We start from the raw sequence: 17,746 nt of genomic DNA on the forward strand, positions 1-17,746 counted from the left end.
ATTATGGCCTTGCTTTAGACCTTTTAGTGACTCCTGTGTCTACCACTTTAAGCTGAGACCCTTTGCACTGAGGTTCTTTATCATTTGGCCAGCTTCATGTCTTATCACATATTCCCCTTTCTATTCACATTGAAAAACTTGTAAATTCTCTCATAAAGCTAAGATTTACTGACCACCTACTATAAGCTGGCCACTCTTCAGATATTGGGAACATAGCTTAAAACAGGCATAGCTTATATTCTAATTTCTTGAATACATTATGCACCTTTGTACATGCACTTTTGCATTTCTCATCCAGTTCCCTCTTTGGCATACTGTTGTTTCCCTTCTTTCCTTGGCAAAATCCTACTTGGCCTGCAAGGTTCAGCTGAAAGGTTTCTACCTTTTGTAGAGCCTTCTTCCCTTTCACACCTCCAGTAAAATTAATTGCTATATGTTAGAGACTTATAAAGTACTGTTCTTGTCATTTTTCTAGACCATATCACATTTTATAGCTTTGTTTCATAACCTTTCTGCTAAATTGTCAACCATTTAAGGACAAGAACTATGTCTTACTATAGTCCCTAGTACATAATGGGTATTTTGGTTCATGGTTAATGAATTGGTTTTTGCTTCAGTGATTTCTCTAGTCTTCACAACACTATTAGTGTAGGCCATAGCTTCATGCTTATATTATAGTTGCAATCTGTTGACTAGTATTTTCTGTTTCTTCTATCTATAATCTCACTCAATAAACATTTGGTTTTCTTCTTTGTGTCAGGTACTACATTAGGCACTTAGAAAGTAAACATTAATAAGAAACTGTGCCTCAGCTTAAGGAACGCATAGCCTAGTGAAAGACTGACAAGTAAGTCATCCACTGCAATATAGTACAGTAAGTGCTGTGGCAGACGTTATTACAAGATCTATGGGAGGTACACTTAGGCCAGGTCACAGGAAGCTTTCCAGAAGAGGTGATATCCAACAGGGACTGAATAGGTAAGTATTATAATTCATTATGGCTTTAGTATAGAGGATAGAGTGGGATATGGGAATGGAAAAGAATGAAAGATGAGTGAAAGAGCTTTCAGCCATTCTATATCAGTGGAATTGTTTGAAAAGTTCCAAAAAGAGTGACAGTCAATCAGATAGGTAATTTAGAGAGTTCTCTATGCAATGAGGAAAGTGGATTGGCAGGAAGGGAAATGACACACGCACTACCTAACACATTCTGAAAGGCTGTTGCAGTAATCCACACAAGAAATGATGGTGATTACCCCTCGCCAGTGTTTCCCAGTGGTTAGAGCCTTGGCCTGCGCACTAAAGGGTTCAATTCTAGGTCAAGGGAACATAACTGAGTTGCAGGTTCCATTCCCGGTCCTGGTTGGGGTGCATGGGGCGGGAAGCAGCGATCGATGTGTCTCACATCAATGTTTCTCTCTGTCTCTTTCTCTCCCCCCTCCCTTCCACTCTCTCTAAAAATGAATGGGAAAAATATTCTCAGGTGAGTATTAACAAAAAAGAAAGAAAGGAAGAAATGATGATGCTTGAACTAAAGTAATAACAATGGAAATGAAGAGAAGTAGGTGATTTTTTTAAATTATCAAGGTTATGAAATTTACAACTCTGTGGTTTAGTGGTCAGGGAGTTGGGTGGGGACTTGGCAGTGAGGGTTCCACATCTAGAAAAACATGGGTTTCTGACTTGCAGTTGTGTAGATAATAATACTGTTCACCAAGACCCAGGACTATAGGAGGGTTAGGATAGGAGGACTAGGTTTGGTGAAGAAGAAGGTTGAAAGCATTTAAGTGTGAGATGATTGTTGGAAATGTGGTTCTAATAAAGAGTGAGAACTAACTGGAAACATAGATCTTGAAGTAACTGGCAAAAAATGAGTAATTGAAGCCGTAGGGATAGATACAGTTACCCATTCATTAACTCAACAGATATGTATTGGCCATCTACCACATCATATGCTAGGCACTAGTGATCTCAGCAATAAATGATACAGAGGTATGGTCCCTGATATCATGGAGTTTCTCTTTTAGTGAAGGTAGAAACCTTTACTATCCTTGTACAGAGTACTTAGTTACAGTTGAGGTCAGTGCTAATGTAACAGAAGGATCTAACTTACCCTACAAACACTGGGCAGGTGTCCATGAGGAACTGATGTTTAAACTTACTGCCAAAGAATGAAAAAACAAGTAGAGAAGGGTCTTGAGGCAGAAGAGAACCTGACTTCTTCAAGGAATACAAAGTGTGAGTGTGATATAGTTAGCAAGAGGGATTGAAATGAGGCTGGAAAGATAGGCTGGACCCAGAAATGTAGCACACCTTACAGGCCAAAAAGAGAATTTTGAATAATAGGGAGCTCTAGCCGGTTTGGCTCAGTGGCTAGAGCGTCAGCCTGCGGACTGAAGGGTCCCAGGTTTGATTCCGGTCGAGGGCACATGCCGGGGTTGCCGGCTTGATCCCCAGTAGGGGGCGTGCAGGAGGCAGCCGATCAATGATTCTCTTTCATTAATGTTTCTATCTCTCTCTCCCTCTCCCTTCTCTGAAATCAATAAAAATATATTTAAAAAAAGAAGAATAGGGAAACAGTTTTGAGCAGGGGGGTGACATGATATGATGGATATATTGAAAATATTACTCTGGCTATTGTGCCATGAATGGACTGAGAGTAGTAAGAGGCTATTATAGTAATCCAAGCCCCCCCCCCCCCAAAAAAAATGTAAGGAGAAAAACAAGGACTGAGGAGCAGTAAGAGAGAAGTCACAGGAAGAACTAAAGATTGAGACAAACTAGTAAGAAAGGTAGGAAGAAAACCAGAAGATTAAATCATGGAAGCCTGTGAAAGAGATAATGTCAGCAAAATAGAAGAGTGACCAGTGGGCCAAAGATTGTAAAGTACGTATTGATGCCCTTAGAGCAGTGTCTGTGGCTTGGGTAGAAGAAACCAAAATAGAATGAATTAAAGAATAAATTGGAGATGAGAAAGTGTAAAATAGTATGGACAATTCTTTAAAGAATTCCAGCTTCGAAGAAAGGGGGGAAGGGCAATGTAAGGTATAAGGGTGTTTATAAATTTAATTTTTTTATTTAAAAAAATCTGAGTAGGTAATACATGCATGTGATTTTAAAAATTGAAAGTTATAAAAGGTCATATACTGAAAGGAAATCTTATACCCCTGTAACATTGGTCTCCAGTCTTTCAACTTTTAGTAATTTATCATGTCTTTTAGGGATCCCTTATATATTTAAGCATTTATATCTCAAAGCATGTTTAGTTTAATTTTGCTTTTTAAAAATGAGGGAGGTTTAAATGCTAGTGAGAATCATAGAAAGGGAGAAGCTGAAGACACAGGAAAGAAGGGATAATTGATGGAGGAAGTACATCTCTTTTGTTGTATCTGCATCCACCCTCTTCTCTAGTTATATGTCCATGGAAGTGTGGAAATTAAGGGAATTTCTGCCTGGTGGTTTCTATTTTCTCTCTGCATTAGGAACAAAGTTCATGTGCTACTGAAAAAAACAGGAAGTAGTAGTATGGGACCTCGAGCAAAGTGGAGAAAGTCTGAAATAGCCAACTTAGGGAATGGAAAGAATGCTAACTGGGTGAACAGGGTGGTTACTATTATGAGTTCATATTGGGTCCAGTTGAACTTACAGGATGTAAATTGAGGTAGTCGGTCTCAGTGCTGTGTGATTTTTCCGCAGCATTTTCTAGCCATGTCACTCCTTCATACAGAAAAATTTCTGATAAAACTATGAATACTCTTTATTAACATACTTAGCTCATCAGTGAAGAATCAGAACTCCCATGTACATTGGTGGGGCTTCTCCCTTAATAAGCAAATATTAAGAAAGAGATTGCCTTCTTAAAGTATCCAGGTAATTTTGTGTCTCTAGAACCACCACTGTACTACTACATGGTGCATACTAACAGAATATTCCACATCTAACAATAGAATATTTCTAAAAGGCTGATTGCACTTAGAATGGTTTGTTAAGAACTGGAATAACATAGAAATCATTGGACTGAAATTCAAATTTTAGAGATCAGGAAAACAGAGCTCTAAGAAAGGACTTTCCAAAAACATTTTGTTCATTTTTGTTAGTCTTCGGCCTCTAACCAGCTCTCACATTCCTGCTCCTGTCGGTTGCTGGCATGAAAATCCAGTGACTTTCTATTGACCATTATACCACATTTTTCCGTGTATAAAACACCACCATGTATAAGACACTCCCCACTTTTCCAATCCCAAATTAAGAAATCAATATTTGAAACATTTTGCTGGTTTTCCTCTTAAGGCCTTCTTTTTTTTTTTTTTTGGCATCTTAAGTAGTTGTTCTTCCTGTTTTCTCCACTGTCTGATCATACATTCAGTGGGAGGAGGTTCAAATTGTCTCTCTGCAGCTCTATTTCCATGCTCTTTTGCATAGCTGATTACATTCAGTTGGAATTTTGCAGAGTAAGACAATCGCTTACCAGTATTTATCTTTTTATTTTTGGACATCTTTATGGGCTCAGAATGCTCCGGTCCCTGTTGCATCTGCCCACTCTCCACCTCCAATTACAGCATCAGCTGATGTCAGTAACAATAAGGCTTGTGATTGGAGGAAGCCTGTTTGACAAGGTCTGGGCAGCTACACACCCGCATGGCTCCGTCCTCACATGGCTCCCTCCTCGGCTGACTTCCATGTATAAGATGCCCCTTGATTTTCAGTCTAACAATTTTAGAAAAAAAAATGGCATCTTGCCCTAGTCAGTTTGGCTCAGTGGATAGAGCTTTGGCCTGTGGACAGAAGGGTCCCAGGTTCAATTCTGGTCAAGGGCATGTACCTCAGTTGCAGGCTTGATTCCCAGTAGGGGTCATGCAGAAGGCAGCTGATTGATGATGTTCCTCTCTCATCAATGTTTCTATCTCTCTATCCCTCTCCCTTCCTCTCTCTCTAAAAATCAATAAAAACATTTTTTTAAAAAATGGCATCTTATACATGGAAAAATACGGTAATTGTCAAACTGTGCTCCATGCAACACTGGTGTTTTCTTAATCAGATTCAGGCTATTCTATCACTAGTATTGAATATGGTGATTATCTCAGAACTTGCAGAAAACAATTAGCTAATGGGAAGATAGATAATTTTTTTTTGTTTTCTCTCCTCACACATATATTTTTTAAATATATTTTTTATTGATTTCAGAAAGGAAAGGAGAGAGAGACAGAATCATCAATTCGGCTGCCTCCTGCATGCCCCCCACTGGGGATTGAGCTGCAACCCTGGCATGTGCTCTTGACTGGAATCGAACCCGGGACCCTTCAGTCCGCAGTCCGATGCTCTATCCACTGAGCCAAACCAGCTAGGGCTAGAATACATATTTTTTAAAGTTTTTGTGCTTGCTACCACTTACTGGCTATAGACAGTGGATTTCAGAACAATATTGAAAAACCATGAATTAACTATCTCCAGGTTAAGTTTAACAGCTTGTATTTTAAGGATTCATATAATTACTATTGTAAATTTTATCTTGCATACATTTTGGTAGTCATTTTTTGTTAGACATTCAGAAATATTTAGTCATAGTCTAAGAGGTAGTAGGCAATTGTGCTTGGTTCTGGGGCTACAAAGAATAAGGTTTCATTTCTTCCTACAAATGGCTTATAGTTTAGATTAGAAATGGGAACACGGGGTTGGCAGTATTCAGTCCTCCTTGAGCAAGAGAAGCGGGAAAGATTTCATTGAAGAGATGACATTTGAGCTGAGTTTTATAGATGAGTAGGTTTTTCGCCACATAAAAGATTAAACTGAAATAAGCCAGTATTCATTAGGCAAATGGAAGAGGCCATTCTAATTAGAGAATTTTGTGTATAAAAAACAGAAGGGAGCCCTGACCGGTTTGGCTCAGTGGATAGAGCATCAGCCTGCAGACCAAAGGGTCCCAGGTTCGATTCCAGTCAAGGGCATGTACGTTGGTTGTGGGCATGTCCCCAGTGGGGGGTGTGCAGGAGGCAGCTGATCGATGTTTCTCTCTCATTGATGTTTCTAACTCTCTATCCCTCTCCCTTCCTCTCTGTAAAAAACAGAAGGGTATGAAAAGGCCTGTTATGTTCAAGTACTTAGCAGCAGTTCAGTGTGGCCAGAGGGTGGTATATGCATGAGGCTATAATGGAAGATTGAGGCAAAGAGGCATCAGAGACCCAATCAAGAATGGTCTTTGTTTATAATAGAGTATAAAAATTGTTTAGGCAGAGGGAAGCCTTTAAAATGTTTAAGTAAGCAAATAACAATGACTGGTAGAGCAGATTTGTGTTATTTAAAAAACACTTTAGTAAAGAAAGATGGATTGCAGTGTTACCAATCGAGTCAGGGAAACCAGTTAGGAGGTTAATGTAATAATCCAAGCAAGAATTGAAAGCCTGAAGTAACCATAGGTAATAGAGATGGACAGGAACAAGTATCTAAAGACATTTGATGGTGGATTGGATTGAGGATCGAGATTGACCTCCTGATTTGCAACTTGTGTAACTAGGCAGGTGGGTAAGATTCCTCTTGATGGGGAATACAGAACAGAAATAATCTGTTTGGGAAGGACAATGACAAGTTCCATGTGGATAGATTGATTTAAAAACCTGTTGGACATCCAGTAGGCTATAGGAATATTGGGTTGCATATAAAATTTTGGGACTTATCAGCATATAATTAAAAGCTTTGAACTGGTGACATTGCCCAGAGAGAGTATTTAGAGCAGGAATTCTTTACTTGAAATCCAAATATCCTAAAATTACCCAAAATGTTACATGTGACTTTTGTTAAGTAAAGGTCCATAGCTTCTTCAAATTGTCAGAAAGGGATAATGTGAAGAGCGGCTAAGGACAGAGCCCTTAGTATCTGCATTCCTTTCAAGTGATGGGCAGGGATAATGGTCTCAGCAAAGAAGGCAGAAGAGGAACAAGAGTGTAGAGAGAATCGTGATATCAAAGCCCACGGAGAATTGTCAAGACGATGAGAACTGAAGAATTGTTGGCTTAGCAATTAGAAGATTGGTAAAATGATTCCTGATAAACAATATGGAATTAAGTGTATATGTATTTAATGGAACTCCCCACAGAAACACCAGGGTTTCTAAGAATTATAAAGAACATTAGCCTATAATAAAAGTTCAGATGCCTTAAGTGTCCAAGGCTATGTTAAATTTTCTATTGCCTTGCCATTACAGTTTTATCTATCTCTTTAATATCTGAACTTAAAAACCAGCCAAATTCATCTCTTCATGTTTTCTGGATACTTCATGCAAATCTTAGTTTTAGGCTTTTGCTTGTGTTTTTCAGCCTGCCTGCCCTGTTCCCTACACAACAAATCCTATTAGTCTTTCACAGTTGAAGTTTGTTCTACTTCCTCTGTGCCCTTTTCTGATTGACCTATATTAATTTCCCTCTTTCTGTTCTAGTGGTATATATTGTCTTTTTGGTTTTGTGGTTAAAATTGTACTGTTTTGCATTATTATTACTTATTTTACATATTATTGCCTTCTTTTACCAATGATATTTTACTCCTGAAGTTAGTATTACCTTACATTTCATCACACCCTCTAGTGACCAAGTTTTCACATACTAATTATTATAGATACTAAAATATTTGAATGAATTTTTAAAAAATATATTTTTATTGATTTCAGAGAGGAAGGGAGAGGGAGAGATAGAAAGAAACATCAATGATGAGAGAGAATCATTGATCAGCTGCATCCTGAACACCCCTCACCAGGGATCGAGCCACAACCGAGGCATATGCTCTGATCGGGAATTGAACTGTGACCTCCTGGTTCATAGGTCAGTGCTCAACCAGTGAGCCACACCAGCCGAGCAAATATTTGAATGAATTTAACCTATAACAAACATAATGGAGTGGAAATGTCTTTAAGAAAAAATTCATATGATGCAATTCAAATTATACAGGAGTAATTTATAGATCATTATTATGACTGTATTTTATTTCTGTGAGTAATCAAGAGTTGATTGTATATCAGAATGAATAAGATACTGATATATCAGACATAAACTTTTTGGCTTTTATTTGGAATTTTAAGGTATTGAATTAATTGAATTTGTTAAGTCAAACTGGTCTTTTTTCTGTTTAAAGTTAGTTTTCAAAATGGAAATATCTTTTTTGGATTTAAAAAATATGCATATAAAAGACAAAAGTCTACAAAGTAGAAATTGCATATTACTTGTCAAAGACACTAATGTTTTATAAGCATCTTTACTATCCATAAATTAAGTAGGTACCAGTGTTACTAAATACAAAGCTTAGTCATTAAAAATGCAAGTTACTCATTGTTTTGGAAGCAAACTTCAGTGTTATGATGTTTTTAATTTTGTTGAATGATAAATTTAGCTTGATCATCTGATTTGAAGCCAGTGTTTCTGTTTCTTTCACTGTTTTCTGGCAACTTTTGGCACAACCCAGGGCTATAGTAGGAAAAGCTGTAACAGGAAAAGAAAACAAGCAAGGTTGTATTGCTTTGTTCTGGAATCAGAAAAGTTAAAACTTTAATAATTAAGGGAAATAGATGTTAGATACTGCCAAGTGGGTCTCATTGTTGCTGAGCAGATACCTGCTAACAATAATCCCAAATTTTAGAAGTTACCTAACAGGAGGGAGAAATCCATGTTACATTTTAGTGAACCAGATTGATAACAAATATATGTCTAGGACTTTTTTTTTTTTCTTTCTGGAATCACATTATAGATATCTATGGAAGTACAGTTTTGTGCATATCCTCACACCATAATTTAACCTTTTTTTTTAAACAGAAAGCATTTTGACCATTTTTTTAAAGAAGCAAAGTTATTTTAATTCACAAGCATTACTGTTTATTGAATAGAAATATAATAAAACATTGAGATGAAAACAGTGGGGAGAAAATAAGTGCACTCACTACCTAGGTGACTTACTCCTTCAAAGCTGCCTCAGTGCTCCTCAGCCCGATTCGTGCCTCCTTAATATGTCTAATACCACATTTCCTAGACCTTCAAGGTTATTTGGCATTATTAAATTATGAATCATAAAACAGTTTCATGGGCATCCTTACTTTATAATAAAAACTTTATTAAAAGTTTCAGGGAAAAATAAATGTAGCACAATTAAGTTTTTATCAATATCTATGAATTAAAATACTATAATTAAAAACTATACAATGCAGTTTAATAACTTTTATGTTTTAGAAGGCATTTTACCTGATGGCACATAGATATATGTTGGTTACGTCAGACGACAAAGAAAAAAGTTGAGAGACTTCAGAATTTTTTTATTATACACACTTGACCATCCAAATTTAAGGGAAGAAAACATAGTCAGGTCACTGGGATAGGGAGGCAAGATTCCAGGTACCATGGTGGTCAACAGTAGTCTGAGGGATAAATAAAAATATTTGATCGTTGGTAGTTTGAATGTCTGCTACCTAATCCAGTCATGATTGAATCAAAGGTAAGAATTCTCTGGAATCATGCTGTCCAATAGAAATATAATTTGGCCTACATACGTGTAATTTTAAATTTTCTAGTAACCACATTAAAATAAAAGGAAACAAGTGAAATTGCCTTCAATAATATATTTAATCCAGTAAATCCAAAATATTTCAATGAGTAATCAATATTTTTAAAAAGTTAAAAAATGTTTTACATTTTTGTGTGCTAAGTCTGAAATTCAGTGTGTATTACACTTAAAGCACAATTCAATTTGGACTTAGCCACATTTCAGGTTCTCAGTAGCTGTATGTGGCTAATGACTATTGGATAGTGTATCTTTAGAACATCTAGGCTTTATGTGCCCATGACATTGAGAAAAAAAACTTGCCTCGTATCTAATTTAAAATATTAGGTTACAGATTTTAGAGGATACCTATATCTGTGCTGGCCAAGTAAGCCTCTAATCTAGGTTAGTTTGGGGACTAGCCATTTGCATGATAAGGATGAATAGTTTTTGTTTAGTTTAATCACCATTCGGTAAAATATTAATGAATTTCTGTACTTTTTCTGTAGGTGCAATTCTTTTGCCTATGGTCAAGCATATTCTGCCACATCAAATTCTATAAAGATTTTATGTAATATACAGAAAAATAGTTTTATTTTTATGATCTGTACATCAATTGCTAGAAATCTGTGATTATATATTCTGAACTTTAAATAAAATAATAATGGATACCTTACTCTCTTTTTTTAATATATTTTTATTGATTTCAGAGAGGAAGGGAGAGGGAGAGAGAGAGAAACATCAATGATGACAGAGAATCATTGATCGGCTGCCTCCTGCATGCCCCCTACTGGGGATCGAGCCCGCAATCCGGGCATGTGCCCTTGACTGGAATCGAACCTGGGACCCTTCAGTCAGCAGGCCGACGCTCTATCCACTGAGCCAAACCAGCTAGGGCATACCTTACTCTTTCCAATATTAAATTACTTTAAATAATTGGGACTGACATAATCTGATTTGTGTTTTCTTTTGTATTTTAAGGATATGGAATATTATCTTGTAAAATGGAAAGGATGGCCAGATTCTACAAATACTTGGGAACCTTTGCAAAATCTCAAGTGCCCGTTACTACTTCAGCAATTCTCTAATGACAAGCATAATTATTTATCTCAGGTAAAGAAAGGCAAAGCAATAACTCTAAACAATAACAAAGCTTTGAAACCCGCCATTGCTGAATACATTGTAAAGAAGGCTAAACAAAGGATAGCTCTGCAAAGATGGCAAGATGAACTCAACAGAAGAAAAAATCATACAGGAATGATTTTTGTTGAAAATACTGTTGACTTAGAGGGCCCACCTTCAGACTTCTACTACATTAATGAATACAAACCTACTCCTGGAATCAGCTTAGTAAATGAAGCTACCTTTGGTTGTTCATGCACAGATTGCTTCTTTGAGAAATGTTGTCCTGCTGAAGCTGGAGTTCTTTTGGCTTATAATAAAAACCAGCAAATTAAAATCCCACCTGGTACCCCTATTTATGAATGCAACTCAAGATGCCAGTGTGGACCCGATTGTCCCAATAGGATTGTACAGAAAGGCACACAGTATTCACTTTGCATCTTTCGAACTAGCAATGGCTGTGGCTGGGGTGTAAAAACCCTTGTGAAGATTAAAAGAATGAGTTTTGTCATGGAATATGTTGGAGAGGTACGTTCAACTTATCACACAGCAAATAATGTGTGTGAACGGTTTACACTTTTAAAAAGTTACTTTTTTATCTCAGTAACAAATATTTGATAAATTTTGATATTATCATTTGCAAATATGCAGAAATTTTACATTTAAAAGAAGGGTCCACAGTTTGGAATTGAATCACTAGCATAGTTATAAATATAAACTTGAATAAACAAAAATATATATGTACATTGACAAATGAAATACAGTCATCTGTCAACAAATACCCATTTATATGTATTTGACATTTGTCAATGTAAGTGACATTTGTAAAGTTTAAAATATGACAACTATTTTTACACTAATTTCTAAGAAGAAAATGAGATCTAGATATATGCTGACTTTGAAACTTTTAAGTTATAATTTACTGCATTCATTTGACCAAATACTAAACAAATTTATTTTTATACATATAATGTGTATATATGCAAAAGTATTATTTCCCATGTGCCACTTACTCTTCTAAGCACCCTATATATTAACACATTAATTCTCTCAACTCTGAGGTAGTGGTATCATCTCCATTGTTATAGGCAAGGAAACTGAGGCACAGAGAAATTAAGTACCTTGCTTTAAAATCAGTGCACTTCACCACTGCTACACTTCCTCAAACTGAATGGTGGGTTAAGCTGTGACTAGAAAAATACGAGTATGACTGCATATCTGGGCTGTCAAATCTGATATTTTAAAAGTTGTTTTGAATTGGATCACCTGATTTTGAGATTACATTGGATCCCTATATTGATTTTTATATTTTTAGACAATGGCAGATTATTATAAATCACTATTTAGGATACTAAATCTTTTATAATTCAATTATTCTCTTTTTTTGGCTTAATAAGCACAGCAGCTAAATTTGGTTGACACTATATATCACCACAGACTTTTTTTTTTTTTTTTGAGCCTTGGTTTTGAATCCTGACTCTTCTTTACTACTGTGTGACCTTGGGCATGGTACTTAATTTCTTTTCTTTTTTTAATATATATTTTATTGATTTTTTTACAGAGAGGAAGGAAGAGGGATAGAGAGTTAGAAACATCGATGAGAGAGAAACATCGGTCAGCTGCCTCCTGCACACCCCCTACTGGGGATGTGCCCGCAACCAAGGTACATGCCCTTGACCGGAATCGAACCTGGGACCCTTCAGTCCGCAGGCCGACGCTCTATCCACTGAGCCAAACCGGTTACGGCCATGGTACTTAATTTCATTGATTTTGAGAGAGAGTGGGAGGGAGGGAGAGAGACTGAGAGAGAGATACATCGATGTGAGAGATACATCGGTTGGTTGCCTCCCACACACATGCTGACCTTGATTTCATCATTTCAGAAATCAGTTCTCCACAGAACTAATTAGTACTGTGTTTAATGGTTTTCCATAGTTGAGAGAATAATTAACTTTGAACCACAGACCCTTTTAATATTTCCAAAGTATTTTAGTACAAGGGCTTCTTCTATTAAGGCATGGGATTATCACTGTATTAGAAAAATTCATTTGGAAAATTCAAAATGCAAATACCATGCATTTTGCAAGTCTTTACATATGTTACTTCACTTAAACTTTCCAACAAAATACCACGTGCGGGTGCGCACGTACAGTGCGATTGAAACTTCGTGGCCCATGCTCAGAAGTCGGTATTTTGTGGAAGAGCCACACTCGATGGGGCCAAAGAGCCGCATGTGGCTCGTGAGCCGCAGTTTGCCAACCACTGAAGGGTGACATATTTTGTTTCTTAAGCTAAGCATGTGGTAAAGCTGTCTTGTTAAGAGCAGAACTGTAAGTGATTGTTTTGAGCTGCCGAATTTCATAAAAACAACCTATTCCTATAAAATGAAACTTTCTATACAATTGACTGCAAATTTAACATACCTTCTCTCCTATATTTTTAATAAATTTCCCTTTGTAACTGCACACAGATTAGTTATAGGAAAAATATCCCTTTAGAGCACATATACTTGTAAACTTAGTGCTTTGCATTCTGTTATGTCCTACAAAGAGCTATAGTTATGTCGGTTTTTGAACATCTCAATAGATTAGAATGAAAGTAGTACATGGTTTCAGCTTCATTGTTAAATGGTCCTAATTCCTATTTAAACAGTCATAATTCTTTGCACCATCATTTCTACTCCCTTTGTTTTCCCGCCTTTATTTGTCTAGCTCTTCTAGAGTCATTTGTGTGAATGTATATTTTGATGACACTTTATTTTTAAACATTGTAGACACTACTATGTTAATTAATAGATTTATGGATGAGAGTTTCTTCACTTCAGCAGTATCTATATAATATACTATAGTTTTTTAATTTTTAGGTAATCACAAGTGAAGAAGCTGAAAGACGGGGGCAGTTATATGATAACAAAGGAATCACATATCTCTTTGATCTGGATTATGAATCTGATGAATTCACAGTGGATGCAGCTCGATATGGAAATGTGTCTCATTTTGTGAATCACAGTGTAAGAAATACGGAAAGTATAGGCAGAACTAATTAGTACTGTGTTTAATGGTTTTCCATAGTTGAGAGAATAATTAACGTTGAACCACAGACACTTTTAATATTTCCAAAGTATTTTAGTACAAGGGCTTCTTCTATTAAGGCATGGGATTATCACTGTATTAGAAAAATTCATTTGGAAAATTCAAAATGCAAATACCATGCATTTTGCAAGTCTTTATATATGTTACTTCACTTAAACTTTCCAACAACTTTATAAGATAGTTATTATCCTCATAGAGGAGGAAATTACTGAGCAGAGGAGTTAAAAGGCAGAAAGTAGAAAGTTTAAGAAACATACAATTATATAGAGGTTAACACAGCTAAATTTTTGGATATATAACTAAAGATAGTTGTATTCTCTTAAAATGTAAACATGTTAACATTTTTATAAGATTTACAAATTTGTAGAGTGTTGAAATAGTATTTAGGGCTATTTTTCTAAATTATAAGTTAGTATTTTTTTTTAAGGGGAGAACGATGATTTTTATTTTTTAAAATATATTTTATTTTTTTTACAGAGAGGAAGGGAGAGGGATAGAGAGTTAGAAACACTGATCAGCTGCCTCCTGCACACTTCCTTACTGGGAATGTGCCCGCAACCAAGGTACATGCCCTTGACTGGAATCGAACCTGGGACCCTTGAGTCCGCAGGCTGACGCTCTATCCACGGAGCCAAACCGGTTAGGGCTAAGTTAGTATTCTTAAGTACTAGTCTTGTGAGATTGACTTCTCCATTTTACAGATTGCAAGGAAATGTATCTCAGAGAGTAAGTTATATAGCTGACCATATAAGGAAGTAGACCATGTTAAACTTTTGATGGATTTTACACCAAGAAGCTAATTTATGGCTAATAATGAAATGCCAGAGACCTTCTGACTCCCTTCTTTTCTGACTTAAATTTTTACTTTAATTTTGTTCTTAATAATAAATTTGAGATACTCCATATCTCCAATATTACATATTCCAGAATTTAGTGTAGAGTTCTCAATATAATCAAACAATTCCAAGCAAGAGTTTAAGTAATGAAACCCCATGCAATATGAAATTTGAGTTCTACAGTACTGACTTGACTTATTAAATGCAGTTGTTCTAATTCTTTAAATATGCCTTACTGAGTGAGATATTAACAGGTGAACTGATAATGTTATCTGGGATTTGCAGTAACATTTTCCAGAAAAATTAAAAAGTCAGGAATAGATGAAACAAGATTGCAAAAATGTTGATAATTTTTGAAGCTGCATAGTGGATTCATGTGGACTTATATTATTTTCTCTAATTTAATGTATGTCTGAAATTTTCTGTAAGTTTGAAAACAGTATTTTTACATATTCATATCTCAGAGACCTCCAAATAATCAATTTCCAGGACATCTTAAGAAAACAAATAGTCTGGGCAACAAAAAATTTTATATGGATGTAGAAGAGTTCATTCACGTAATTTTTACTTAATGGGTTCTAACATTCTTTTTTAGTGTGACCCAAATCTTCAGGTGTTCAATGTTTTCATTGATAACCTCGATACTCGTCTTCCCCGAATAGCATTATTTTCTACGAGAACCATAAATGCTGGAGAAGAGCTCACTTTTGATTATCAAATGAAAGGTATGATTTTCAAGTACAGTTTTGTTGGTGTTAAGTTGTTTTAGTATAAAGAATCTGTTCAAGAATAGGAAAAGACTAGATCATCTGAACCAATATTACAGATGAAAACATTGAAGCTGTAAGTTTGTCTTTTTACTCAAGGTCTCAAAGCTAACCTGACAGCTAAAACTGGAATCCAGGTCTGCCTGACCTTGAGCTGAGTAATGTTATTTCTTCTACATTGCCAACTGCTTTTTTCAGAATTTCCATTATGGAAGCCTACTTATTTTAACATCCTTTCTCAGTACTACTCGTATTTAAAAAATTGTAAGCTTACATTTCTGAATCTTTACTAAGAGATGGATTTTTTTTTCTTTTTCTTTTGTTTTTTGAAATGGATATTCTTAGTAAAGAAAATTGAAAGATTGAAAATTGATTTAAATCACACATGAACTTATTCCATTCCTATTGGAATTTGGCTTTTAAAAAGAACATTTAGTTCTATTTACTTTATTGTGATACTATAAGTGATTTCTTTCCATTGTTTTTCTAAGCATGATGGCTTTTACATATTGTTACTACTTGATTTTATTTATGGCTCTTAAATAATGTATGAAAATGAATAATTGTGTATTGGATTTTCCCAGAAAGTTTCATCATTTCAGAAATCAATTCTCATAAATATGGACTAATAACATAAACTTTACCTCTTATTAGCCTACACCATCCTTTCAAGACAATTCATAATGATTTTTCTCTGAATATTCACATTTATTTAACGCTGAAAATTTGAAACTCATTCTGAATTGTCTTAACTATCTTTCTCCTGTATTTCTTTCTCTACATATTCAGGTTCTGGAGATATGTCTTCAGACTCTATTGACTACGGCCCAGCCAAAAAGAGAGTCAGAACTGTGTGCAAATGTGGAGCTGTGACTTGCAGAGGTTACCTCAACTGAATTTTCAGGAAATAGAGCTGAGGATAAATGTAGTTTTGTTTTTTTCTAATGTTAACATTTTAAAAAATAAATATTTGGGACTCTTTTCATATTATGAAGATTATACTCTGTGTTAATTTACAATTCCTGTTTCAAACTATTGGCCAAAATGCATCATTGATGCTTCTGAAGAGAGGAACACAAGGCCACATAGACCAATTTGAAATATACCTAATTAGTGGTTAGATACCAAACAAGAAAGGAAAACTACTACAGGTCAGCATATACATACTTAAGAAGTCTGTGTGAACAGAGAAATGCCTCCTTCGATGTTTAAGTGTTAAACTGATAATGTCAACGATCACTAAGATCAAACATTCAATTTGCCATATACCTTGAATTTAGAGAACTAGTAAAGTTCTATTTTTGTTATTATGTTGTCATTCTTGTTTACCTATTTATTACTATAAATATTGTACTTGTATTGGAGACAGATAGGTGATACTGAATTATACCCTGTTTTCTACTTCTTTCATTAAAACATTGATATCTTAATGATACTGAAATTTAAGGTCTAAAATTAAATGTGAAAAAAGTTAATTACAGCTTTATTTCATATTTTGAAGCAATTTAGACCATTATTTGAAGGGTATATGTTTGAACCACAATCCTATAGAATAAAAATCTCCCAAGAGCTCTAAAATTCTAGAATAGTTGACCATTAATGCCTCTTGGAAATGACACAGCACTGGGACCAGGAGGTTTTTGTTGGAGTACCAGGCCCGGGAAATGGGGTGCTTTCAGGGTCCTTTTCAAAGACATGAATTGGAGATTCATGTAAGTACTTCTGGTCCAAACAGTAAAACAAGATACTCCTGAGAGCAGCTGTACTTAATATAACATCAACATACACTTTCTGAGTATCAGGCTGTTTTGAACATTTCCTTTCTACCAAATTTAACTATTTTTATATTTCCTGCAAGCTCTTCTTTAAAAATAATCTATATTTTGAACTGATACCTATTTTATATGTGAGTTTTTAAAATGTGACAAAGCTAAACTTGGCTTGGCCAAAGTGTGTGCCTGAATTATGAGACCATTTATTACTTGAACTGTGAAGACTGAAATGGAATATATTCATTGTTGGTTTTGTTTATTTTCCTGAATAGTAAAACCTCAAAACTATGTTTTCATCTCTTTCTGATTCTGGGTTTTCTAATCCGGGTTTTCTTTGTGATTCTGGGTTTTCTAATCATGGTGTTCAACATAAAAGTAAAGGCAGCAAATAAGTCTAGCTCTTGGTATTTCTAAGCTCATTGCCCTAGGCTTTAATGGCCTAAAATAAGCTTCAGTAAAATTGAACTGACTTCAAGAATGCAGCATTTCAAATACTTTCTTTTTAAAAAAGTATTTGTATTTAAAATATCTTCTTAATCCCTAACCTCTTTTTTGGGGGGAAAAGCTACATTTCATTATTATATTGTTATTAGGACTTTGCTCTTTCATAATACAGGGTAAACTGTTTACATGTTTAGAACTTCAGA

At 35.4% G+C, this 17,746-nt stretch overlaps 1 protein-coding gene across 2 annotated transcripts in view; it reads left to right on the forward strand.

Moving 5' to 3' along the window:
* SUV39H2 (suppressor of variegation 3-9 homolog 2) overlaps nt 1-16,790 on the forward strand; it is a 35,397-nt gene extending 18,607 nt beyond the window's left edge. For both annotated transcript variants that reach the window (XM_006098849.3, XM_006098848.3), the window contains 4 exons: nt 10,492-11,160; nt 13,496-13,642; nt 15,156-15,285; nt 16,117-16,790. In XM_006098849.3, coding sequence (XP_006098911.1) covers nt 10,495-11,160; nt 13,496-13,642; nt 15,156-15,285; nt 16,117-16,223 — 1,050 coding nt within the window. In that variant the 5' untranslated portion in view covers nt 10,492-10,494 and the 3' untranslated portion in view covers nt 16,224-16,790. The remainder of the gene's footprint in view (nt 1-10,491; nt 11,161-13,495; nt 13,643-15,155; nt 15,286-16,116) is intronic.
* The last annotated feature ends 956 nt before the right edge of the window (nt 16,791-17,746 follow it).

Source organism: Myotis lucifugus, unplaced genomic scaffold (genome assembly GCF_000147115.1).
Source record: "Myotis lucifugus unplaced genomic scaffold, Myoluc2.0 scaffold_249, whole genome shotgun sequence".
Classification (NCBI taxonomy): Eukaryota; Metazoa; Chordata; class Mammalia; order Chiroptera; family Vespertilionidae; genus Myotis; species Myotis lucifugus.